We start from the raw sequence: 26,742 nt of genomic DNA, 5'->3' as shown, positions 1-26,742 counted from the left end.
TGGAATTCTATGTACATTTTAGAAATCACGCTTTGGCTATACCTACAGCAACCAGAGAGCATCTTAAAAAGCAGAGCATTGAGTAAAAAAAAAAAAAAAAAAGCGAATACCACAGCTACACTACTTATCTGTTCAAGCAAAAATGTACAGGTGTAAGGACATACAACAAATACATTCCAGTGGGTGCACGTCAATAGGGAAGGTAATGGGCGTGAGAATTGAAGAAAACTGTTAAAAAGAAAAAGAATAGAACAAGAAAGGAGACTTGCACTGATGGTGTTGATAAGGTGCTATGAACTACGGACTATCTTTAAGTCAACTCTCTGCTCCAGAGGTCGCAAAGAAGGCTGGTGGTCAGGCAGGGAGGCGAGACAGCTAGCCACTGGACCAGCTGCCATCTGCCTTGGATCCTTCTTCAGCCAAGCTCCACTTCTCTCCTGGAACTGACTTCGGATGATATGAAAATTATGGGGGGAAACTGTTTCTTTTTTAAAAAAATATTTTATTTATTGATTTTTAGCGAGAGGGGAAGGGAAGGAAAAAGAGTGGGAGACAAACATTAGTGTGTGGTTGCCTCTCATGTGCCCCTCACTGGGGACCTGGCCTGCAACACAGGCATGTGCCCTGACTGGGAATCGAACCAGTGACTCTTTGTTTCACAGGCCCATGCTCAATCCACTGAGCTACACCAGCCAGGATTGTCTCTTTTTAAAAGAAGGTCAGCAACAGAAAAGAAACACAGCTTCCGACAGTAGAAGGAAACCAGGCCACCCACCAGTCCTTACGCTGGGTGCTGGTGACTATTATGTTGCTATGAAACTGTTAAGGATCTTATTATATTAACTGGTGAGTACTGGCTTTAAGGCTATTAATGCACCTTCAGAGAAATGCCTAACCAATATCCAAGCAGCTAAGTAAGCTTTCTCTTGAGAGAATTCAATATAGAGTGGCTAGCGTTCAATAAATTATATTTAATATTCATAGTAATATACTGAACTTCATTTCGCTGTACTAAGAACACCTCAAAACCTGATATAAAACAAAAAATAAAATAATAAAACCAGGTAATGGCACAAAAAGCATTATTTTGCATTTCTAAAATAAAAAATTGATGACGATGCTAAACAGCACACATCTCCCCTGAACTCTCACAGATCTGTCAGCCAGGAAGGCCTGCTGGGCAGCTATCCTGCTCGGGGCTCTGTGCTAGAGGTGAGAAAGGGGGAAGGCCATAAATGACTACAGTTCCCACGTGGAACAGTGCTTTTAAAAAGGAGCTTATCCAAAACAGACAACAAAGAGGGGCAGGGTGTCATGGACTTTATTACTAGACAAACTAAATGTCTATTGAAAGAATGCAAAATCAAAAAAAAAGAGGAGAGGATTCAAATGGGGTGAACCATGGAAGGGAACGAGACTCAGAAAAGGAGAGAAGCAAAGGCACACCAAGAAGAAGAAGAATGTGTGCAATGAGGAAGAGATGAGAACAGTGAAACGAGAACAAAGAACCAATAAGGCTAACTACCAAATTATCAGGTTGGCCAAAAGGTCCATTACATTCTTTCCATAAAATAACAGACACATTCTTCATTTTTACCAATAACTGCACTGATTTGGATATTCTGAGTATGTCGGCTTTCTCCCACTATTGTCTTCTAGAGTACAGAGGCCAGGGGTGCTGCTAAACATCTTCCAATGCATAAGACAGCCCCGCAGCAAAGAATTATTTGGCCAAAAGGTCAATAGTACAGAGAAACTTCATGAACCATTTTTAAAACATTTGATCTATCAGTCACAGCACCTTCTCCACACACTGCACAGAGCTTGTGCATTTCGGTTGTGTCTTTACCTCTCTTGAAATAATAAAGCATAAATGCCAAAAATGGTGCATATCCTCTTCCATCCTCAATATTAAAATGGCTGTAGAAAAATTCACCAATTGGTAAGGTTTTTTTTTGAAATGGACACTGATATGACAGTTGCCACTATACAATGTAACAAAATTGTTTCCACTGAAGTTGAAGACAACCAAGCACTGCTGGAGCTATTGTGTGGAAAAAACAAAAGGGGCTGTTTGCTTCCATTTAGAGAACAGGTAAGAACAGGGAAGTGGAGGTGGTGTTTAAATGCTGATTTGCGGTGTGTACATTTGATACTGTGGGTCCAGGATCCAGGAAGTGACTTAAGAAAGGTGTTTGAGGGGGATTAATCTAGCAGTTGAGTTGAGTCTGTGAAACCAGCAAGAGGGCAGTAACTCAGCTCTGAGATGCAAGGGCTTGAAGCTGTAGCTATGAAGAGGAGAAGAGAGGCCCAAGGGCTCCTACCATGCATGTGATGATCGGCAGCACGTACTATTGAAGAGAGTACAGAGCCAACTGGGGAGGAGGTAAGAATACCCCAGTCAGGAGTTTAAGGTACTCAGAGCAGACAATGAAGAGCCTAGGAGGGTGTAAGATGACGGGAAGACTGAGCACACACATTTCACACATTCAAGTCCAGGGTTGGTGGCACATTCAGAAGGAATTGTTATTAGACTACAGTTGGGCTTGAGAAGAAGCTCTGAGCTACCTAAAGTGATAAAACCTAATCAAAATTAGGTAAGTGAATCACTCCCATAACAAAAAGATTGGAGGGATATGTGCACATACAAGCAAAAAGCAGAAGAAAAGAAAATTGAACTGGTCAGAGAGGACCAGAAACAAACCTGTATCACAAAAGAGGAGGACAGAGTTGAAAGCAACTGGGAAGTCTGGAAGAAACTGGTAAGTGACTAACGGCAATCCCTGTTTTGGACACGATGCAGTCTTGAGAAAAGGGTGGCTGTCACATGAAACCCAGACTGTCTCCCGTGTTAGGCGGTAAAAGGAACCAATGTACCACAAAGCACCACGGAGTCTTCAGAGTAGGAGCCTTATAAGCCACCCAGTCTTGGGACATAAAGTAGAGCACATAGAATATAGTCAGTAATACTGTAATAGCTATGTATGGTGCCAGGTGGGAACAGGAGTATCGGGGGAACACTTTGTCAAGCATGTAATTGTCTGACCACTCTGCTACACACCTGAAACTAATACAAAACAACATTGAATGTGGACTATAATTGAAAAATAAATTTTAAAAAAGGTCATCCAACCTTTTTCAACAAATGGTATGGGGACAACAGGATGAAGTTCAACCCCCTAATTCATTCACAACATAGTAAATTTTAAAATTAACTCAAAATGGTTTAAAAACCTCAATGTAAGAAGTAAAACCACAAAACTCTAAGAAGAAAACAGACAAACCACCATGACCTTGGATTGGGCAACAGCATCTTACATGTGACACCAAAAGTACAACCAACCAAAGAAAAAGCAGGTGAACTGGACTTCATCAAATTTCAAAATGTGTGTGCTACAAATTACACCATCAAGAAACTTAAGACAGCCCGGGCTGGTGTAGCTCAGTGGATTGAGCGTGGGCCTGTGAACCACACGATCGAGGTTCAATTCCCAGTCAGGGCACATGCCTGGGTTGCAGGCCAGTTTCCAGCAGGGGACTCACGAGAGGCAACCACACATTGATATTTCTCTCCTTCTCTCCTTCCCTTCCCTTCTACAGATAAATAAAATTTTAAAATAAAAAAAAGAGACTTAAGACAGCCCAATGAATGGGAGAAAGTATTTGCAAATCATATATCTGATAAGGGTCTAATGTTCAAAATATATAAAGAACTCCTACCACTCAACAATAAAATAAAAACAATTTATTTAAAAATGGTCAAAGGCTCTTACTAGACACTTCTCCAAAGTATATAACAGGCCAATAAGCACATAAAAAGATGTTCAACGCCACCAGTCATTGAAAAAAATGCATCTTAAACCCACATGAGATACCACTTTATACTCACTAGGATGCTATAAGAAAAGACAAATAATAAAAAGTGTTGGAATATATCTCCTTGGGCAAGGGAAACAAAGGAAAAAATAGACAAATGGGACAACATCGAAGTTAAAAGTTTTTGCACAGCAAAGGAAACCAACAAAATAAAAAGACAATGTCCTGAATGGGAGAAGATATTCACCAATGATACATTTGATAAGGAGTTAATATCCAACATTTATAAAGAACTCATATAACTCAACACAAAAAAACCTCTAACAACCCAATTAAAAAATAGACAGAAGACTTGAATAGATACCTTCCCAGGGAGGACATACAGATGGCCAAGGGACATATTAAAAGACGTTCAACATGACTAGTCAGCAGAGAGATGCAAATTAAAACCAAAGTGAGATATCACCTACATACCTGTCAGAATGGCCATCGTCAATAAATCAACAAACAACAAGTGCTGGTGAGGATTCGGAGAAAGGGGAATCCTAGTGCTCTGTTGGTGGGATTGCAGACTGGTGCAACTGCTGTGGAAAACAATATGGGAGGTTCCTCAAAAAATTAAAAATGCAACTTCTTTGTGACCCAGCACATACTCTCCTAGGTACACTCATATATCCAAAGAAACCCAAGACACTAACTCAAAAAGATACATGCATCCCTACGTTCACTGTGGTGTTATTTATAATCGCAAAGTATGGAAACAACCCAAGTGCCTATCAATAGATGACTGGATAAAGAAGTTGTGGTACCTATATATAATGAAATATCAATTTTTATCATACCATAAAAAAGAATGAAATCTTAAAATTTGCGACAATATGGGGAGACCCAGAGGGTATTGTACTAAGTGAAATAAAAAGAGCAAAAATAAATGAACAAACAAAACAGAAACAGACTTACAGATGCAGAATACAAGCTGATGGTTCCCAGAGGGAATAGGGCTTGGAGGGATGGGAGGAAAAGGTGACGAGATGAAGTACAGACTGGTAGTTACACAACAGTCACAGGATGTAAAGTTCAGCATAGGGAACATAGTCAATAATATCATGATAACTATGTACAGGACCAGGCAGGTACCTGAAACATTGCGGGGACCACTCTATAAAGTACATGATTTTCTAACCACTACGCTGCACACCTGAAACTTATACAGAATACTACTGAATGTCAAAAAAAAAAAAAAAAGAAAAAGTGCTGGCACGGTCATGAAGAAAATGGAACTCTCATACTCTGCTGGTGCAAATATAAACCAGTGCAACCACTTAGAAAAACAGGCTGGTAGTTCCTCAAAAGGATCAACAAAGTTTCCATACAACTCAACAATTATACTTTTAGGTATACGCCCAAGAATATGCTCACACAAAAACTTGTATACAAATATTCATAGCAGCATTATTTACAATAGCCAGATATGCATTAACTGACCAATGGACAAGCACAATGTGTTATATCCATACAGTGGAATATTATTTGGCCACAAAAAGGAATGGAATACAATATGGATGAATTTTGAATACAGTATGCTATGTAAAAAAAAGCCAGTCATGCAAGACCACATATTATATAACTCCATTAATATGGAATGTCCAAAAAAGGCACCCCTATAGAGACAGAATGTAGATTAGTGGTTTCTTTGGGCTGGGGCAGGGGGGATGATAAAATGTTCTGAAATTGATTGTGGGGTGATTGCACAACTCTGTGATTATATTAAAAACCGTCAACTGTACACTTTAATAGGTAAATTGCATAGTATGTGAATTATAGCTCAATAAAGCTATGTTTTAAAATCATCTAGTCTAACCACCTGTGTTCGATATCCTTCCCTCCCTTAAGTGGTGGTCCTGACTTTGCTGAATCCCATCCAACAGAAAACTAAGTGCTTCCCCAGGAAGCTCATGCCACCTTGGTACACTCTGACTGTTAGACCTGTCCTGAATTCGAGAGTAATGGGAATAAGGAAGCAAGTACAATATAGGATTTCAAAAGCAACACTGACTGAATCGAGATGTGTTAAGAAGTAGAGCAACATGACTGATAAAGAGAATGTAAACTGGAATTAAGAGAAGCTGAAAAATAGGGAATACTATTTTCAAAGGCAGGAAAGGAACTGGAGTGCAATAGAGCAGACACGCTAGATTTAAAAAAATGTTTTATAACCTAGGACCTATGAGAAACCTAACCATTCTACATCTGGTGTAACAGTTCATATATTTACTACTGACACTTAATGTGCCAGGCACTGTGCCAGACACTGAGATTAAAATGCTAAATAAAACAGAGTTCCTGTCTTTACAGAACTGACAGATGAAAAGTATAATTATAACAACATGTTGGTAACTGTGCCTTAACCACCAAGTCCAATGTCTTTTCCTCAGTCCTCACTCCTAGGATTCCTGTGCAACACAAGGAAGAGACCACCACAAAGGAGTCATTCAAGTAAGTACTGCATTAACCTGAGTAAATCCTTGTCAACCCTTCTGCCTTAATCTCTATGGCACATCACTCTACAAGCTTGTTTCCCCACTAACCGGCCTACACCTATTCTGTCTCGGACTCTTCTTGTATTGGTTCTTTAATCCACTCTCCCCAAGATTTTGTCTCAACCTCTGTTCTTTCTTTTAAAAAAATACTATATTTTTCCCATGACCATTTAGCCCCCTTATGCCCTGACCTCTGCAATCACCACACTGTTGTCCACGTCCATGAGCCCTTTTTCCTTTTTCCTCAATCCCACCACCCCCTAACCACTCTCCCCATAGCTGTCATCTGCTAGGAGTCTGTCTGTTTTTGCTTGTTAGTTCAGTTTGTTCATTAGATCCCACATATGAGTGAGATCATATGGTATTTGTCTTTCTCTGACTGGCTTATTTCACTTAGCATAATGTTCCCTGGGTCCATCCATGCTGTCACAAAGGGTCAAATTTTCTTCTTTTTTATGGCCAAGCAGTATTCAATTGCATAAATGTTCCATAGTTGTTCTATCCACTCATCTACTGATAAACACTTGGACCTCTTCAATATCTTAGCAGTTGTATAATAAATAACGCTGCAGTGAACACAGGGTTGCTTATGTTCTTTTGAATCAGTGTTTTGGGTATCTTCAAATATATTCCCACAAGTGGGATCACTGAGTCAAAAGGCAACTCCATTTATAATTTTTGAGGTATTTCCATAATGCTTTTCACACTGGCTGCATTCTTACCAAAAGTATACAAGGGTTCCCCTTTCTCCACATCCTCACCAGCACTTGTTTGTTGATTTATTGACGACAGCCATTCTAATAGGTGTGAGATGATAGCTCACTGTAGTTTTAATTTACATTTCTCTGATGATTACTGATACTGAGCATATTTTCGTATGTCTATTGGCCATGTGTACATCCTCTTTGGAGAAATGGCTATTCAGGTTTTTTGCCCATTTTTTAATTGGGTTGTTGGTATTTTTGGTGTTGAGTTTCGTAAGTTCTTTATAAATTTTGGAATTAGTCCCTTACCAGATGTATGGGCACACATGTTCTCCCATTCTGTGGGTTGTCTTTTTATTGTGCAAAAACTTTTTAGTGTGATAAAGTCCCATTTATTTTTCCCTTTTGTTTCCCTTGCCTGGGGAGCTTTGTCAGATAAAATACTGCTACAAGTAACGTTCAGGTTTTACTGCCTATGTTTTCTTCTAGGATTTCTATGGTTTTGAGTCTAACATTTAAGTCTTTAAACCATTTTGAATTTACTCTTGCATGTGGTGTAAGAAGGTGGTATAGTTTCATTTTTCTGCACACAACTGTCCAATTTTCCCAACACCATTTATTGAGTAAGCTACCTTTAGTCCCCTCTATTCTTTCTTTATCCTTCTTCCTTTGGCAAAAGTCACTCATTTTCAAGGCATCTATTATAATTCTCAAAATGTATACCTCCAGTTCGGACCCTTCCCTCAAGCTCCTACTTCTTATCTCTAAATCTCACTAATGTGTACAGATCCTTTTAAATGTCTATCATCTCAAACCTAAAAATGAAACTCATTTTCACCTTCCCAAACCTGTTTTCCTTCTGTGTTTCTTTTATTTGCAGAGTCATTCTCTCAGACCTTTACGTTCCGAAACTAAAACTTCTGCCACCTGTGACTAAGGGTATACCGGGAACAGCAGGCTTGGGTCAGAATGCTGAGTTTGGAGGAGATTTTTCTGTTTGTAAAGTTAACTGTTTGTAACAGGGAGCAGCCTCACCTCTTGGATCTTAGTACTACCACGCTTCTCAGAACCACCACGTTTCTCAGAAATTAACAGCCCGGAATGTTGAAAAAGTCCACAACTATGAAACACTTAGAAATGTCTAGTTGATTTTTTACAAATTTTAATGAAATACTCCAAATGTACAAAAATTAGAAATAACACATGAGCACTTGTACACCTGTTTACCTGAACTGTAACTGGGACTCCCATGCACCCTCCCCGGGATGGTCACAACTCTGAATGTGGTGACTGTTAGGTGTGCTTTTGGACTTTACTGCAGAAGTCTGCATCCATAAACAATACATGGTATTATCTTGAGTACTTTAAAACTTTATATTATGAATGGATAGTAATGATGGTTCTAGAACAATGTGAATGTACCTAATACCACTGAACTTTACACCTAATGATTAAAATAAAAAATTTTGTTATACATATTTTACTACAATTTTTAAAACTTTAATATTATGGTATCACAATGTACTCTTGCTTCTGCAACTTCTCTTTTGCCTTTTTTTTTCTGGGTGGAGAATCGATATTTTGGCCCAGAAACGTGCCATGTTGATACATGTAGCTCTACTTCATTTACTCAAAGCATCTCCTTACTACCCATGCCACGATTTATTTACCCCCTCCCCAGCTGATGAACGTTTAGGTTATTTTCTACTGTTCACTACTCAAATGTTCTACTTTATAGCTACATTATAAACAGGATTTGTGGGTTTTTTTAAAAAAATGTGTGTTTAAAATACAACTAAAGAGATCAGAGCATTAAAGATATTAGAACATTAAAATTACAGAATATCCAAAATAGAAAACAGCTGTTTTCACTATCTCTAAATGTACTTAAGTATGCCCTAAAATGGGATCTGACTGAATCCTAATTGCTTATTGAAAGCTTTCTCCATATGTAGGTTTATTTAATTATTAATACTTCACTCAGCACAGCATTTAAGCGTGACTAAAAACTTAATGGATTTTGCAGAGTGAAGCTCTACTTTCCACTGTTAATAACCACCCTTACTGCTAAAAACAAAAACAAAAATTCTAGCCCTGTTAACAAAAGAGCTTTCTGAAAGCAACATTAAACCATCTGCGGCATTTCATTCTCAGGGCAAATAAATCAATAAAGAACTGAATATGTTTTGATTTCTTATTAGACAGTTCAAGAAAGATCTGATGGGCTGGTCCTTAAGAAATATGGAAACTTCTTTCTAAACGCTGGGGCCACTCTGGAGGCTGCATTTAATCAGTGTTCCTCCAAGTGGTGGTTGGGACAACAGCTGTTTCTTCAGCGCTGGTCTCCAAAGGCCTCCTCTTGTTACGTTCCTCTCCTCCTGCGTACCCCTCCCTGCGCTTGGATGTTTTCTGCTAACTCAACCAGCTCCTCTTCACCTTTTGCCCACCTTCCCCCTCTAGTTCATCTTACATATTACTAGAAGGGATGTATGTCTAAGTTGTTTTGCATGGGGCCTAGTCCATATATTCTACACGTGTTAACTACTACTGTTTTGTTTCCAGAGTAGTTTTCCTGAAGCATAACTGCAACTGGTCTTGCCATTTTTCTGATCAAAAGCTCTCAGTGGTCCCCACTGAGGACAACAGGCCATGTTAAGCAGGAGGCAGCAAAGTGAGGTAAAACGACCACCATCTTTTGGGTCAGAGTTATGAGTGAGACCCCTGGCTTTGCTTCCAACAGTTTAGGTGGAGGCTGAATGGACCTTTCTAGAGCTCGTTTACATTATCTGTAAAATAGCAATAATGACTCCCATTTCTCAGGGCTGTTACAGGATTACAGATTAAATAACACATACAAAGCACCCAGCACACACAGTATGTGCATAACAAGTCCTGATGCTCCCTCACTACAAAAAGAATTCCTGAACAACTGAATTACATAATCTAGTTCAAAAGTACCTCCTCACACTCCTTTCCCGTTACATACGCCTGATTCAGCCTAACCAGACTCCTCACCATGCTCTGGGCCTGCCTGGTGATTTCTCGCTTCTAAGCCTTTATATTCCAGTGGTTTTGCTTTTCTCCCCAACTCCACATAATCTAAATCCAGCCTGTCTTTCAGGGCCCAGGCCACTGCCCCCACCCCAAAGCATTTTCTCCCCATGCACTTAGAACGCATTTTTCGAATCTCTTTAACTGCACCTAGCATACCTGGCTTTATTCAAGAGTTATATCTATGTACCATACAGAATCTATCTGAACGAACTGGGAAACAGAAACAGGTAACACCTTCCATTAGTCACCGTTTCTGCCCAATTTCATTTAGTGCTGACTGACACCGAGAAATCACATCCGAGGAGAAGCAGCAGCCCCTGACATCCAGGAGCTGACTGGTACTATCAGCCTGGCCTTGTGGTTGCTGCCAGCCAGCCCGGCCCTCACAGTTCTCCTGGTGTTCTCCTGCTAACTGTAAGCAATTCTAGGACATCAACACCAAACCATCGAACAAGGCCATGTGGTGATCATGATGGACCAAGGAAAAAAGGACAACTCTGTAGTCTGCCTGAATACAGATAAGACATGAGTACTATCCCAGCCAAGTATCAAACTGCCTCCACTCTTGGGTAATGAGTGACTGCTCCGTCACCAATTACAGCTTCAGTCTTTCTCTCTTCTGCCCTCCCTTCAGACCAACTCTGTGAGCACACCCTATCACAGAACTGTCCTCACCTCCTGACAGCATCACAAAGCCCCACATCCTTAAACCTTCCTCAAAATCACCCAAACAAGCCCAAATCCAATATAAGGCTTTCAAACACTCCTACTGAGATACCCCGTTCTTCTCCATGGTGTGCATCCCCCTTGCTGAAGTCATAAACCTGACTTGCTCAACCAGAGGTGTATTCCTGTTGTTCTGTGGCTGGAGGACAAACCAAGAACTTCTTGAATGAAAGTGTAGTGTAGAAAAAATACACACTTTCTCCCTGAATAGAATGTGAGGTGATATCTGGAACTGTTGCAACCATTGCTGCTACCCTGGAGGAGTCAGATGGTAAAACCAACTTGAGAGGAACCCAGAAGTGAAAAATCACAGCGGGATCCCTGATGAGATTGTGAATCTCTGGATCAAACAACAATGGAGGCCAGTTCTAACACAGTCCATATGTTTGTCCGTCCATCCATCCATATCCTCACCCAAGGACATACTTACTGATCTTAGAGACAGGGGAAGGGAGGGAGAAAGAGGGAGAAAAACACCACTGTGAGAGAGAGACACAGATCAGTTGCCCCTCACACACACCCAACTGGGGACCCAACTGGGGACCCAACTGGCAACCTAGGTATGTTCCCTGATAGAGAATCAAACCCACAACCTCTTGGTTTACAGGACAATGCTCTGACCAACTGAGCCATACCAGCCAGGGCAGAGTCCTTTTATTTATATAATACAATAAATTCCCTTTCTGTCTTAAGACAATTCAAGCTGATTTTTCTGTCACTTGTCTTGAGTATCCTAACTGATGAGCCCAGTGGCATTAGCCTAATGGTGCTCATGACGTCCCAACTGGATTACTGCAACAATCTCCTCCCGGAGACGTCGGGATACTACAGCCCCCACACTGCTGCCAGGCTGCCTTTTCTAATCCCAGACTGGATGTCTCTCCTCTACTCACAAACTTAAAATGGCCTCCTCGGACTTCACAGTAATATCCAAATTCCTAAGGTATGCCGGGAAAAAAATCTTCAGTTTGGCCCCTGCCAATTTCTCTGGTCTCATCTCTTACAACCCTAAAGCTAGTTCAAGGCTCTAAGATTTTTCCCCCTGTGTTTCCTCTGCTTGGGGTGACCTTCTTACTTTGGATGGTAAAAACACTCTAAGACATACCATCTCAATTTAGACGAGAAATGAAAGGCTGATTTAATATCCAAAAATCAATCTTGTAATGCATTATATGAATGGAATGAAGGACAAAATGCCATGATCATCTCAATAGGCATAGAAAAAGCACCTGACATAATTCAACATCCCTTCATAATTAAAACACTGAACAAACAAGGAACAGAAGGAAACTTCCTCAATCTGACAATGGGCATCTACACAAAACCCATACCTAACATCATACATAATGATATGAAAGTTTTCTTCTCTTTTTTAAAGTGAAATGGGGTGACACTGGCTCATAAAACCATACAAGTTTCAAGTGTACAACTCAGCAAAACATCAACTGCACACAGCATCATGGGCCCACTGCTCCAAGCAAAGAATCTTTCCGTCCCCATTTTCCCCACTTGGCTCACCTCCACTCCTCCTTTTCCATTGGCTATCACTGCACTGTTGTCTGTGTCTATGTGATGTACTTATATCTATATACAAATATCTGTATCTACGCCTATACATCTATAGGGATAGATACAGAGGGAACCAATCAGCATGACAATAGCGAATGTAGCCCTGTACTGATCCGGAAAACCAATCAATGTGAGGTGGCACCCAGGAGCCAGGTATGCAGATCGGCTTTCCCACAGGGAATCAGGCCTGCATTGTACCTAGGCTGCTAGGAGACTTGCTTTTGCTAAAAATCCCTCACCCTGAGTTAAGACTACAGATGTTTAGTGTATATCTGTGAAGCAACTCCCTAAAGTCTGTGCTAAGTCATCCCGAGGACGAACTATAACCAAATCAATTCTTTTTATCGTTCCCTTGCATTTGCAATATTTTTTCTTCTTTTGTTATCTGTAAAAAATAATCACTTAATGTAAATCTAAGGCTAATGAATGAAACCTTCTTTGATGTAATGCAACTGGAAAGCACTAAAAGTCTGTCTAGGCAAGTGTGGATGTGCTCTCCCCTTAAGAGGGTGGCCGTGCCGTCCCATTTTCTCCACAGGACTCGGTAGTCCGTGTGAATTTGTGTACCGCACCCACACACACAAACTCCAGAGGGCTGGAGTCTGCATCATAGATATATGTGGTTTTTTTGCTTAATCCCTTAAGCCTTTTTCATTCAATTCCACAACTCCATCCCTTCTAAAGGCTGTCAGTCTGTTCCATGTATCTGTACCTCTGTTTCTATGTTTTGTCCATTTTTGTTCATTAGATCCCACGTATGAGTGAAATAATATGGTATTTGTCTTCCTCTGACTTGGCTTATTTCACTTAGCATAGTAATCTCCAGGTCCATCCATCCTGCTGCAAACGGTACAATTTCTTTCTTTTTACTGTCAAGTAGCATTCCATGGTGTAAAAGTACCACAGCTTTTTTAGCCACTCATCTACTGGTTGGCACTTGAGCTGCTTCTAGATCTTGGGCTATAAAGGCACTGCAAGGAATACAGAGGCACATATATTCTTCTGAATTAGTGTTTCAGGTTTCTTAGGATATATTCCCAGTAGCGGGATCACTGAGTAACAAGGCAGTTCTATTTAAAAAAATTTTTAAGTATCTCCATTCTGCTTTCCATAGTGGCTGGAAAGCAGTCTGCACCAGTCTGCATTCCCACCGACAGTGCACCGGGTTTGCCTTTCTCCACATCCTCTCCAGAACTTGTTTGTTGACTTATTGGTAACAGCCATTCTGCAGGCATGAGGTGATATCTCCTTGTGGTTTTAATTGCATTTCTGATGATTAGTGACACTGAGCATTTTTTCATGTCTCTTAGCTATCTATATGCCCTCTTTGGAGAAGTGTTTATTCAGATCCTTTGCTCATTTTTTAAATGAGCTGCTTATCTTCTTGGTGTTGAATAGTATAAATTCTTCATATATTTTGGAAATTAATCCCATATCTGATGTATCAATGGCAAATATGTTATCTCATTCAATGGGCTGTCTTTTCATTTTGTTAATTGTTTCTTTGGCTGTGCAAAAGCTTTTTGGTTTGATGAGGCCCCATTTGTTTTTCTTTTCATTTCCCTTGCCTAAGGAGATATATCAGCAAAAATATTGCTACAAGTAATGTTTTTCTTCTAAGATTTTTATGTTTTTTCAACTTAAGTCTTTAATCCATTTGGAGTTTATTCTTGTAAATGGTGTAAGTTGGTGGTCTAGTTTCACTTTTTTGCATGTATCTGTACAATAGTCCCAACACCATTTATTTAAGAGACTGTCTTTACCCCATTGTTTGTTCTTGTCCCCTTTGTCATATATTAATTGACCATAAAGGCGTGGGTTTATTTCTGTGTACTCTATTATGTTCTTTTGCTCTATATGCCTGTTCTTGTGCCAATACCATGTTGTTTTGATTACTACAGCCTTGTAGTGTAGTTTGATATCAGGTAGTGTGATTCTTCCAACTTTGTTTTTCATTCTCGATTGCTAAGGCTATTCAGGGTCTTTTGTGGTTCCATATAAATTTTAGGAATATTTGTTCTAGATCTGTGAGACAGGCCATTGGGATTTTCTTAGGAATTGTGCTGAATCTGTGTGTAGACTGCTTTGGGTAATATGAATGTTCAAATGATGTTAATTTTTCCTATCCATGAACACAGTATACTGAAAGCTTCCTTCTTAAGATCAGTAAAAAGACAAGGATGTTTACTCTTACTACTCCTATTAACATTGTCCTAGAGGTTCTAGCCTAGGCAGTTACTCAAGAAAAAAAAAAGAAAAACATGCAGACAGAAAAGAAAAATAAAATATTTCTATTTGCTAATGACATGACTATGTATTAGAGCAAATAATTCAGCAAGGTTGCAGGATACAATATTAATACACAAAAATTAATTGTATTTCTATAACTAGTGAACAACCTGCAAATAAAATGAATAACTCAATTCTCTGTAACATCAAACACAATAATACTTAGAAATATATTTAACAAAATAATACTGAGGACACTGAAAATTACAAAATTGTAAAATTATAAAAAGTTGAAAGCCACTAAAGACCTAAATATAAAGAAATGCTGTGTTCATAGATGGAGAAACTTAATGTTGTTAAGATGGCAATACTCCCCAACCTGATGTACAGATTTATCCTGGTCTACCAAAATCCCAGCTGCCTTTTCTTTTTTTTTTTCTTGGCAGAAATTGACAAGCTGATACTAAAATTTATATGGAAATGCTGGGTCACAGGACTTAGAAATCAATCTTGAACAAGAACAAAATTGGAAGATGAACAATTCAATCTCAAAACTTACTACAAAGTTACAGGAATCAAGACTGTAACTGGCATATATCTACACATCTCTCTCTCTATACCAAAGGCGGCAACACACAAGGCCCAGGGGCCGAATCTGGCCCTCCACCTTGTTTTATTGGGCCCTGCACCTTGTCTCTCCCTGTTGGCAACGCCACACTCCTTGTCCCTAGTTAAGGACTACTTACATTCATATAGCCCTAAAATTACAAAGGCAGCTGTGAGACTGATGTGGCCCCCCGGTGAAAATGAGTTTGACACCCCTGCTTTAGACACACACACACACACACACACACACACATTAATGGAACAGAACTGAGAATCCAGAAGTAAACTGTCATTTACATTCAATTGAATTTCGACAAGGGTATCAAAACAATTCAATGTAAAAAGAATAGTCTCTTCAACAAATGGTCCTGGGATAATTAGGTAACTGCATATCCACATGAAACTGAGCTTCTCTGTAACTTTGTATATTAAAAAATAACTCAAAACAGATTAAAGATAAATGCTAACTGCAAATACTGTAAAATTTGAAGGCACAAACATGAATCTCCATGATCTTGGATTTGACAATGATTTTTTAAGTATAAAACCAAAAGCAGAGGCAACAAAATAAAATATAAACTGGACTTCATCAAAATTAAAAACTTCTTCTAAAAGTACATCATCAAGGAAATGAAGACAACCCACTCGAAGGGAGAAAATAACTGCAAATCATGTATCTGATAATGGACTTGGATCTAAAATATAAAAAGAACTCAAAACTCAGTAATAAAAAGTAACCCAATTTAAATATGGGCAAAAGATATGAATAGAATTTTCTCCAAAGAGATGCAAATAGCCAAAAAACACGTGAAAAGATGCTCAATGTCATTAGTCATCAGAGAAATGCACATAAATCCAGAATGAGATACCACTTCACACCCACTAGAATGCAATAATCAAAAAGTCAAACAATAAGTACAGATAAGATGTGTAGAAACTGGAACCTGCATGGAATCGCTGGTGGGAATGTAAAATGGTACATTCACTTTGGAAAATAGTCTAGCAGTTCCTCAAAAAGTTAAATATTGAGTCATAAATTGCATGACCCTGAAATTCCATTAACAGTTCTAGCCACACTAAATTTTTCCTATTTCCCAAATGTATACACCCAAGAAATGAAAACATGTGTCTACACAAAAGTTAAGAGCAGCACTATTCATAATAATAAAAATATAAACAACCCAAATGCCCATCGACTGATGAGCATTTTTTATGGTAAAAAAAATATGGTACATCCACACAGAGGAATCATACTCGGCCATAAACAGAATAATGAAGCATTGACACCTGCTACAACATGGATGACCCATGAAAATGCTGTGCTAAGTGAAAGGAACCAGTCACAAAAGACCACATACTGCATGAGTCCATGTACATGGAACATCCAGAACAGAAACACTAATAGAGAGAGAAAGTAGATTAGCAGTTGCCCTAGGGCTGAAGCGGGGGTGTTAGAGGGTGATGACTCAAGATTACAGGATTTGGTGGGGGGGGAATGTTCTAATTGGTTTTGGTGGTGGTTGCACAACTCTGAATACACACAAAAAACCACTAAACTGTACACTTTTAATGGATGGATTGTATGGTATGTGAATTATATCTCAAAAAAAGTCATTAGAAAAAAAACTACACTCTCCTCCTCTATGACACCTTTCTTGCCTCTAATCAAACTGACCATTTGAGCCATGCTGCCACCACTCCTTACAAGGACTTGGGGACCTACATCTGACACTTACTGCATTTATTTGTTGTCTATTTTCCTCCATAAGCTGTGGGTTCCTCACGCAGATATTTGGCTTATTTTTCCTTGGAATCCGCAGTACCTGTACACTGTGCGTTCTATATGAACGTGTAGTTCATAAATATTTGCTAAAACACTATCTTAACAGCTGTCATGTGGAAAAGGAACTATGCTTTTTCACATATTCCAATGGGTGGAAATGGAAGATTCAATGACACAAATTTTAACAATTTTCAAATGACGGAGGCTGCCCCTTTCTTAAAGCAAGGATTTCTGGGTTCTGAGAATTCTCTGAATTGACACTCGCATCCTCAATATGTACATAAAAATTACATGCATTTTTCTGGAGAGGCAATCCATAACTTTTATCAGATTCTCAAAAAGGATATGCAACCCCCAAATGGTTAGGAGTCACTATTTTGAAAATGCCAGTATACCAGAACAGGAATTTAACTTAGCAAATTTCAGTTACCAGAATACATCATTCGAGACAAGTTTCTGCCTAGATTACACTACTTCAGCAACAAATGCAAAAAGAGAATTCACAATTTAGGAATTTCATAATCTTAAATTACTCGTTTAAAAGCATCTATTGACTGTTATTTTAGCCTGGTGCTGAAGAAACAGTGCTAAAGAAGACAAAGCCCCGCCCTGGCTGGTGTAGCTCAGTGGATTGAGCGCGGGCCTGTGAACCAGAGGACCGCGGTTCGATTCCCAGTCAGGGCACATACCTGGGTTGCAGGCCGGTTCCCTGCAGGCCAACTCCCAGCAGGGAATGCACGAAAGGCAACCATACATTGATGTTTCTCTCCCTCTCCTTCCCCTCTAAAGATAAATAAATAAATAAAATCTTAAAAAAAAAAAAGACAAAGCCCCTGCTCTCAGTGAGCTTACATTCTAGAAAGTAGAAACAAACAAATGAGTAAACAAGGTAATTTCATACAGTCATCTCCACAATAAAGAAAATAAAACAACATGATGGGATAGGAAATGGTGCGAGTAGAGAGAATTATTTTAGGTAGGCTCCTTAGGGAAAACCTCTTGGAGAAGGTCACGTCTGAGATGAAACTTGAATGATAAGGAAGCTGAGGGAAGAACACCTCAGGAATAAAGAGAACAGAAAGTGCAGATTCTAAGATGAGAACATTGAATACCAGCCCTTGAGTTCTCCAGGGAAAGAGCCATGTCTAATCGCTATACTCTACAACACTCACAAGAGTGTCTCCCACCCATATTCGATAGAATGTATTCAAGATAATTCAGCATAACAGGAATTCAATTCATTAAAACGCTGTTTTGGAAGAATCTTTACTGTGCAAGATCATCATGAATTTACTTCTCTCCAAGGCAGACAATGTCATCAGACAAATAGACAAAAGTTTTGGGATTCTGTAATAAAGCAAAAAAAATAAAAACAAACATGTAAGGATTTTTTACATGGAACCTCTTCCATGTAAATTGTTTCTGCAAGTATAAATATTACCGAGCAGATCCTCTCTGTCCGCCACCCCTAGAGCCTAGTTCTCTGTATTTGTGGTATTTATATTCTAGGATGTGCAAGTGGGTGGAACTGCAGGCAGTGCGCACACATTAAACGGGAGTGGGTTTCAGTTTAAAAGGAGCTGTATCAACAGGCTGAACATGAGTGGAAGTGTTAGAGACTATAAGACCATGTCTCTAGGATGTTGCAGAGGTAATTTACAGGAGTGAGTTACAGTAGAACTTCACGCCTATGGAGAATTGTTCTAGCTCCCCCTCCCAGCTTTTGGCACCCACCTTTACACTCACTCAATCGTTATGTAAAAGCCCCAGAATGCAACCAACAGGGTGGATTTTTTAAACACCACATACATCATACCAATAACAAATAAACACTTATTTAATTGAGCGGACGGTAGCGATTCCTCTCAGTAATTAACATTTGGATTAAATCTTCAAGTTACAAGTATACCTCGTTTTACTGCACTTCACAGATCTTTCTTTCTTTTCAACAAACTGAAGGCAAGCCTCGCCTGCCCAGTTCCGCTTTGTTGGGTGGTCTGGAAGCGAACCCTTAGTATCCACAAGGCACGCCTGTATATTTTTAAAGGCACCCATACAAACACAAAAAGCCCGAAGCACTCAGCAACCAACATTAAAAAACAAAACAAAACACATTACTAATTAAGGTTACCACCACCAGTTCAAACGGACTTTACTACATATAAAAGCACAGCAGAAAGCACCCACAAACCCTAAAGAGGGATCCCAAGTGGGAGCCCTCCTGAAACTAAGCACCTGAATGAGTTGAGATAAACCGAGGAGGGGAAGGGGCTGCGAGTAATGGGTGTGTGCGGACCACTTAGAGGGTGCCCAGCATGGAAGCATGCATTCCTGGCCCTTGAAGGTCAGCAAGGACGGGAAGCCGGGGGAGTCGCCCGCTGCCCACCGATGCCAGGGGAGCCACCTCCCAAACGGTCTGCCTTCCCTAGCCGGTTTTGCGGATAGGTAGGTGGGGACCGGAGGCTCCCGGAGTCACCCCTCCCTCGAGCAGCGGTCTCCCTACTTGCAGCAGGGATGCTGGCGGCTCAAGGGGAGCTGGCCTGCGCTTACCTTCGGGTGCTGGTGGCGGCTCCTGTCGCTTCCCGCGGGACAGGAAGACCTTGGGCAGCAGCAGCGACATAGCCAGGACGAGCCCCGAGGCCAGCGCCACCCTCTGCACGGTGGAGTACGCCATGGCCACTAGACCTCGCCACAGGTGCAGACGCGAACCGGAACCGGAACCGCAGCACCGGAGGCCTCCGACGAACAAACGGTGGGCTGCGCCGACGGCGACGCGCGAGGGACAAGAGCGCCAGGCGCCCGCACCTCCTACTCCTCCGTGCGGGGCCGGTCTACTGCTCCCGCGAGGTTTCACCACGCCCTTGTGTACAGACGAGCAACCCCTCCCTCCCCCTCACGCCACACCTGCATCTGTGCATCCTGCCGCCCAAAGAGCAGACCCTCGTGCCCTCCCCTCACCTCCCTGACCACCGTGGCTCACTACCATCCTGACCTCACCATCAATTTCCTCATTATTTCAGCGAACTCCTGATCTTCGGTTCCCCTACCCTCATGGCCCTCGCATCCATTCTCCATTTGCAGTCAGAGGGGATAATGCTAAATCTCAGGTCTAATGATCTCTCTTCACAGCTTAAAACGTCTCAACCCCTCTGTATCCTCAGAACAGCTGTCAAACTCCTTTCTATGACCTGGAGGCCCCGCATCACCTGGTCTTGCCAATGCCCCATCAAACTAGATCATTTGTTGTTTCCCCTGCATAGTCCTTGCTCCACTTGTCCTGTTCCAGCTGCGTGGAAAATTCCTAAAGTCATCTCCACCCGTTAAAATTTTCTCCGAAGAACAGCTGGAAAATACTAGCCTCGTGAAACTTTTTAAGTTAGTCTCTCCTTCCTCTGTGTCCCCGCAGTTCTTCCTTACTGTCATTACTGATCTAGGGAATACACATTCTTTTAGTTCTCACTATGTAACAAACCCTGAAATGGCACTAAAGGGTCTGATGCATAAGATGGATTCTCTTACGGAGCAGATAGGTATCTCAACAAGGAAGTGCAAGAAATTTAGGGTTGCCCCAAAAGTCCTTATGTGTTTTTACATAAAATAAAAGACACATTTTTCATTTTCACCAATAACTTTATTGATTTGGTATTTTGAGTATGTTAACTAACTTACCCTGTTGGCCTCTAGTGGGTAGAGGTCAGGGATGCTGCCAAACACCTTCCAATGCATAGGACAGCCCCACAGCAAAGAATTATTTGGTCAAAATATTAAACCACTTTTGACATGTTCAGTCACAGCACCTTCTCCACACACTGCAGTACAATTTTTTGTCTTTTAGTTGCATTTTCACCTTTTTTGAAATAACAACATAATATGCCAAAAATGTTGCATATTTTCTTCCATCTTCAATGTTAGGATGGCTGCACAAAAATTCACCAGTTTTCATGGCTCTTTTTTTTTTCTGGCACCCTGATGTGACAGCTGTCACAATACAATCTAATGAAATGGTTTTGAATGAAGTTAAAGACAAGTAGGCACTACTAGAGCCATTGTATGGGAAAATGTAATGGGCTTTTTGGTTTAGGAGGACAACCCAATATTTTGGACTCTGGAGCAATCCAGTACACCTGGAAAGAGGAAGAGTCAGGGAAAGCTCCTGAGAGTAGGTGAAATTTGAGTGAGTTTTTAAAGAATAAGTTACTAGGCAGACAGGTGGGAGGGGTAGAAGGGTATTTCAGGAAAAGGATGCAAAGAAAGCAAAAGCAGGAAAGCTTGAAGCTCCCTAGCATGTTCCAAAAATTAGTATTAAGAACTCATTTTGTCTGGGCCAGAGGGTAAGTGACAAAACGTAAAGTGATAAGACTGCAAATATAAGCAGGAGCTAGATTGTAAGAAGCTTGGATACAGCTTCCAGTTAAACATAGCAGATGAACACACACCCATTTATCCTTGCTTTCCCCAGAAACCTCGCAAAAATGAAAATAAAGAGATACAGTGTATCAATTTTAAGATGAAAGAGAATGGGAGAAAACATGACAGCGGACAGGAAATGTCAAAATTTTGTAAGATGCAACATTATCCAATAGAAATGTAATGCCAGTCACAGGTAATTAAAATTTTCTAGCAGCCACATTAGAAAGTGAAAATAAACAGGTAAAACAAATATTTGATTTAACCCAGTATACCCAAAATATCATTAGTTTAACATGTGTAGCACCAGTCAATGACAGTTAAATGGCTTAATAGCATGTGTGACTAGTGGCTATCATATTGGACAGTGCATGTGTACAGTGAGGTGCCTATTCATTAAAAGTAAAGTCCTACACAAAGAAAACCTCTAAGAAGCAAACTAATTTGCCCCTCAGAACCTACAAAGTCTTAGGAATTAGAGGCACTGAGTTCCTTTAAAGTCGGGAATGTAGAGTGGAGCTTAACAAAGAAGGATTGGTTGAAAGCCTAGTTAAGAATCAGTTGATAACCTCAAAGTCCTTATTTTAAAGTTATTTACTTTATGGTGAGGGGAAGAGAAGGAGAAAGAGAGGGAAAGAAACATTAATGTGTGATTGTCTTTTGTGTTTCCTTACTGGAGACCTGGCTCGCAACCCAGGTATGTGCCCTGACTGGGAATCAAACCAGTAACCCTTTGGTTCATAGGCTAGTACCCAATCCACTGAACCACACCAGGCACGGCCAATAGCCTCCAAATCTTGTTCCTCTATTATGGAGCCACAATGAGGGACAACACCTGTGGTTGCCCCACAGGCGTTGCTGAGGCATCATCACTGTTGATATTACCAATATCACCAAATGTTATCGAGTACTTACTATGTTCCAGTAGTTTACATATCATGACAGTTGATTCTTCTAATGTTCTTCTAATGTTATGAAGTAAGCAATATCACTATATATCCATTTTACAGATGAGAAAAACAAAGAATAGAAAACTTAAGTAACTTGACAACTACACAGTATAAATTAGAAACTCAGTATAAATTTGAACTGACAGTATAAACACAATATAAACACAGTACTTACACAGTATACTCACAGTATTTACACAGTATAAATTTGAACCCAGGTGCACTTACTCCAGGACTTGCCCGCTTAACTACTGGTTTCACTTGCTGGAACCGGAGAAGCTCTGGACTCATGGACAACATGTGCAGCTTGGGAAGGTGGTAACTGATGGGCTATGGCTTCTAAGAGGTGCAGAGGAATCTGGGATGACCCCCCAAATTCTGGCTTGGGTGACTGGTTAAACATTGATTCTATATACCAAGATTTTGAGAACAGAAGAATCAGGTCTGTGAGAGGAAGATGATGAGTTCAGGTTTTGACTACTTGAATTTGAGGTTCCATGAAATATTCCTGTAGGGCTCTCCAGTTAGACTTACAGGTCTGAAGCTTGGAAGAGATATTTGGCCTGGAGACAAACATGGAAGGGATTTGCTCATCAATAGTAGTGAAGTCTGGGAGAAGATCACATTAGCAAGGGTGCTCATGAAAAGTGGTAAGAGGCCATCATGGAAACCTAGGTGACACCTTTATGTTGAAGTTCCCAAGTATGAGGACAGAAACTCAACAAAAAGAACATAGTGACCAAGTGTTAAAGTTGTGAATGAGGAGTTACTAGAAGGTTGGAAGATGACAGGAACAGAGGGTGTAAATGAGCAGGCAGGTGAACGCTCTTCTAAGGAGTTTTCTTTGTTTTGGGAGTAGTTGTCATAGCAGCTCAGCGGGCACTCATAGGCATGCTTCTAAGTGCTGAGTGCATACACAGATGCATTGATGATAACACAAAACTTCCCAAATAAACACCAGCTCTTATTAGTAACCACTTGATTAAATACTATTCTTTGTTGTTCTGAACTCATGACAAGCCTGTTTTCCTCTCACCTGGAGTCCCATTGTCATGAAACTGAAAATTACTCCCTGGTAGCTCTTGCCTATGTGGATGGCATTCTTATCCCAGGGCTAAATGCCTTCCCAACATTCCTGAGTTATCTCCTTTCTGCTTTCTTATCACTCAACTTCAAGACAGAAACAAACTTCTCATGGGCTGTAAGATCCCAGGAGGAGAATCTTTCTTTCTCTGGTAGGCAGTCGGAGGCAGAGAGGGGCTCTTCCGGCCTTATGCCCCGAGGACTGGGGGGATTCTGTTTCCTACCTTCTCCTTGGAATCCACTTCTGCTCTGCCTTGTACTGACTAGCGGGGCTTCCCGATATAAGACACTCAAGGCCCTGCAGCTGCTGCCAGCTGAGCCTGGCTGGGGGCCCTGAGCCATTCCTCTATGAGGGGCCTCAAAAAGTCACAGTGTGAAGTCGGCATATCCATAGTTATTGGTCATAGTCTGACCTTTAGCTCACTCTGTTGACTTACTTCTGTGACTTGCATTAGTGATGCTCAAACTTGACTTTTCTGATGACAGATTTTGAGTCCAGAAAGCACAGTAAGCAGGAGGTTTGGGAAGTCAGGGGTAGGAGATAGAGTCAGAGTGAAATGCAGAACGAGCAGTATGGCCATTTGAAAGATGGATGATCTGGGAGGCTTGGACTTAGGATGGTGGCCAAGGTGAATGGGCAGGGATCATGATCACTAGTTGTGGCAACAGCCTAGAGCAAAGTGGCGACAAAGTGATAGTCCAGAGTGTTTAGCTGGGACCACATTCATTGTTGCAGCCAGGCAGGGTTTGGGTCTGAAGGAGACAGGAGTCTCTTCCAGGGGCCAGGGCTGTTAGGCAGCCCATGGAGCTGGCGAGGCTGAGGGTAGAGCCCTGCTGGCTGGTGGTGTGGTGGAGCAGCAGCACATTATATATGATTCAAGTCCTCTTGAAAAACTCAGGTCTTACCCCCGACGTGAGGGCTCAGTTTTTCCAGTAAAATATTCATGGAGAACTGAGATCACAAGTCTGGTGGCTATAGGCTAAAAAAGGAGTAAATGACAAGGAAGTAGAGATAGATGGCAAGTCCCACCCACACTCTATGGAGCTTCGCAGAAAGGAAAGTTGAAAGGTATAGTGGTAACTGAAGGGTGTTTGAGGTTTGAGGGAGGTTTGTTATTTTCTAAACTAAGAGGCTTGATGATGGGTATACAGTTAGGGGGACGACATTAGTAGGGGGAGATGGAAAGTGTAGGAGTGAGGGGACCAGCGTTGGAGCAAAGCCCAGATTCTGGAGCAGACATGAGGAACAGACATTAAGAACCCAGCAGTAGGGATCAGCCCAGAGGAAAAAAACGGGAGTGAGTTCAGGCACACATAAAAGAACTCAGGAACAATAAATCAAAGGGGTCCATTTCTTATTGGGTCAGTCTTCTTGGTAAAGGATTTGTTGTTTCACTTATTTACGCATTCATGGGTTGAGTTCTTGTATGTGCCCTGACCAGGGATTCAACCCTCGATCTTGGCATGTTGGGACCATGCTCTGACCAACTGAGCAACCTGGCCAGGGCTAAGAAAGACATGGGTAAAAACAGAGCCACCCTGAAGAGTCTCATTTAAAAAGTCTCTGATTTTGCCCAGTATCGGTCACTCTACTTATCTGTCAAATTTGTGATAATTAATTTTATGTGTCAAGTTGGCTAGGCCCCAGTGCATAAATATGTGGCCATGCACTATTCTGGGTATTACTGTGAGTGTTTTTTGGATGATATTAACATTTAAACTGGTGAATTTTGAATTATGAAAAATGTCCTTTAGTGTGGGTGGGCCTCACCCAACCAGTTGAAGGCCTGAATAGAACAAAAGACTGATCTCTTTGAGTAAGAGAGGATTTTGCAGCAGATCTGTGGACTTGAACTGCAGCATCGGCTCTTCCTGGGTCTCTAGGCTGTGAGCCCACCCTGAAGATTCTGGGCTTGCCCAGCCTCTGGAATCACTTGATCCAATTCTTTAAAATCAATCTCTCCCTCTCTTTCTCTCTCCCCCCCTTCTCTCTCTCTCTCTCTCTCTCTCTCTCTCTCTCACACACACACACACACACGCACATCTAATTAGTTTTGTTTCTCTGAAGAACTCTGACTAATATAGTGACTTTGGCTATTTCCAAAAATGGAGGTTCCCCTGTGATCGAGGCTTTTCCATCTCAGAGAAAATTCCAAGGATGCACTTTGTCTCTGGAAACCATTTCACAGAAGAGCCCATCAATGCCCTGGCTGGTGCAGCTCAGTGGATTGAGCGCAGGCCTGCGAACCACACGATTGTGGTTCGATTCCCAGTCAGGGCACATGCCTGGGTTGCAGGTCAGTTCCCAGCAGGGGACTCATGGGAGGCAACCATACATGATATTTCTCTCCCTCTCTCCTTCCTTTCTTCTCTAAAGATAAATAAATAAAATCTTTTAAAAAAAGAGCCCATCAAGAACAACGGTGGTCCCCTTGTAGAGAGTCCTGCACCCTTACTACAGGCAGGAAATCAGAATGGTTGGTAGGGAAATGAGACCCAAGTACCCAGGACACTGAGCAGAAGAGGGCAAGGCCTATAACCCCAAAGCCCCAAATAAAGAAGCCAAAGAAGGAAGGTGGGAGAGTGACAGGATGCCCAGGGAGGGGGTTGGACCCGGACCTTGAAAGAGGGATAGAATTCCTATCAGGGAGGAGAGGACTACAATAAACACCAGTCAATTGTGGGTATCCAGAATATTTTAACACCTTTTTTTGGGTCTGATGCTATCTGCACTGAGAACCTCACATTCTCATTGTTTAACACAACAAACTCGATTTCCCCTTGCCACTAGGGTGCAGCTACATAACTCTGTTTCCCCAGATACACACCATGGCTGACTTTGGTTTGGAAATCATCCCTGAGAGCAAAGAGCAGTGCCTGGGCTGCCTATTTTGACCGGCGTGGGTAGCAGCAGAGGACAGATACTCCTGCAGTTGACGGTGGCCAAGGCAGCTTCCTGATGGGCAGAATGGAGGCTACGCAGGTCTGGGGTGAGTGGCAGCAAAGCTCCCTGGTGTGGCCAGCTCTGTGGTGGGGTTCCTGGAGTCCTTCCAAGCTCTGGAGCCCCTGTGTACTCATCTGTGAAATGGAGTCTGTGCAGCTTCTCTCCCCTGAGGTAGCAAGAGTGATGGAGCCTGGAAAGCAATCGCGTGTGAGACCGGAACAGCGGCAGCTCCAAGGCAGGTTGGAAGGAAGAAAATTGGAATCAGGGAGGGGAAGACGATTTCAGAAGAAAAGCTATAGGGAGGAAGCTTCTAGAAGGCCCATATTTCTCA

The 26,742-nt window shown here is 41.4% G+C and overlaps 1 protein-coding gene across 8 annotated transcripts in view; it reads right to left on the bottom strand.

The window, feature by feature from the left end:
- The window catches only part of RIC3 (RIC3 acetylcholine receptor chaperone), a 52,746-nt gene extending 32,981 nt beyond the window's left edge, over positions 1 to 19,765 (bottom strand). For 5 of the 8 annotated variants that reach the window (XM_037050149.1, XM_037050151.1, XM_037050152.1 and 2 more), the window contains exon 1: positions 19,578 to 19,765. In XM_037050149.1, coding sequence (XP_036906044.1) covers positions 19,578 to 19,701 — 124 coding nt within the window. In that variant the 5' untranslated portion in view covers positions 19,702 to 19,765. The remainder of the gene's footprint in view (positions 1 to 19,577) is intronic. The other 3 variants (XM_037050155.1, XM_037050156.1, XM_037050150.1) reach the window with 2 other exon arrangements.
- Positions 19,766 to 26,742: the final 6,977 nt, after the last annotated feature.

Source organism: Sturnira hondurensis, unplaced genomic scaffold (genome assembly GCF_014824575.4).
Source record: "Sturnira hondurensis isolate 20B ecotype Veracruz unplaced genomic scaffold, ASM1482457v3 Scaffold0006505, whole genome shotgun sequence".
In the NCBI taxonomy this organism is placed as follows: Eukaryota; Metazoa; Chordata; class Mammalia; order Chiroptera; family Phyllostomidae; genus Sturnira; species Sturnira hondurensis.
Note: the sequence above shows the minus strand (reverse complement) of the source record. Positions and strands in the feature narration are given on the sequence as shown.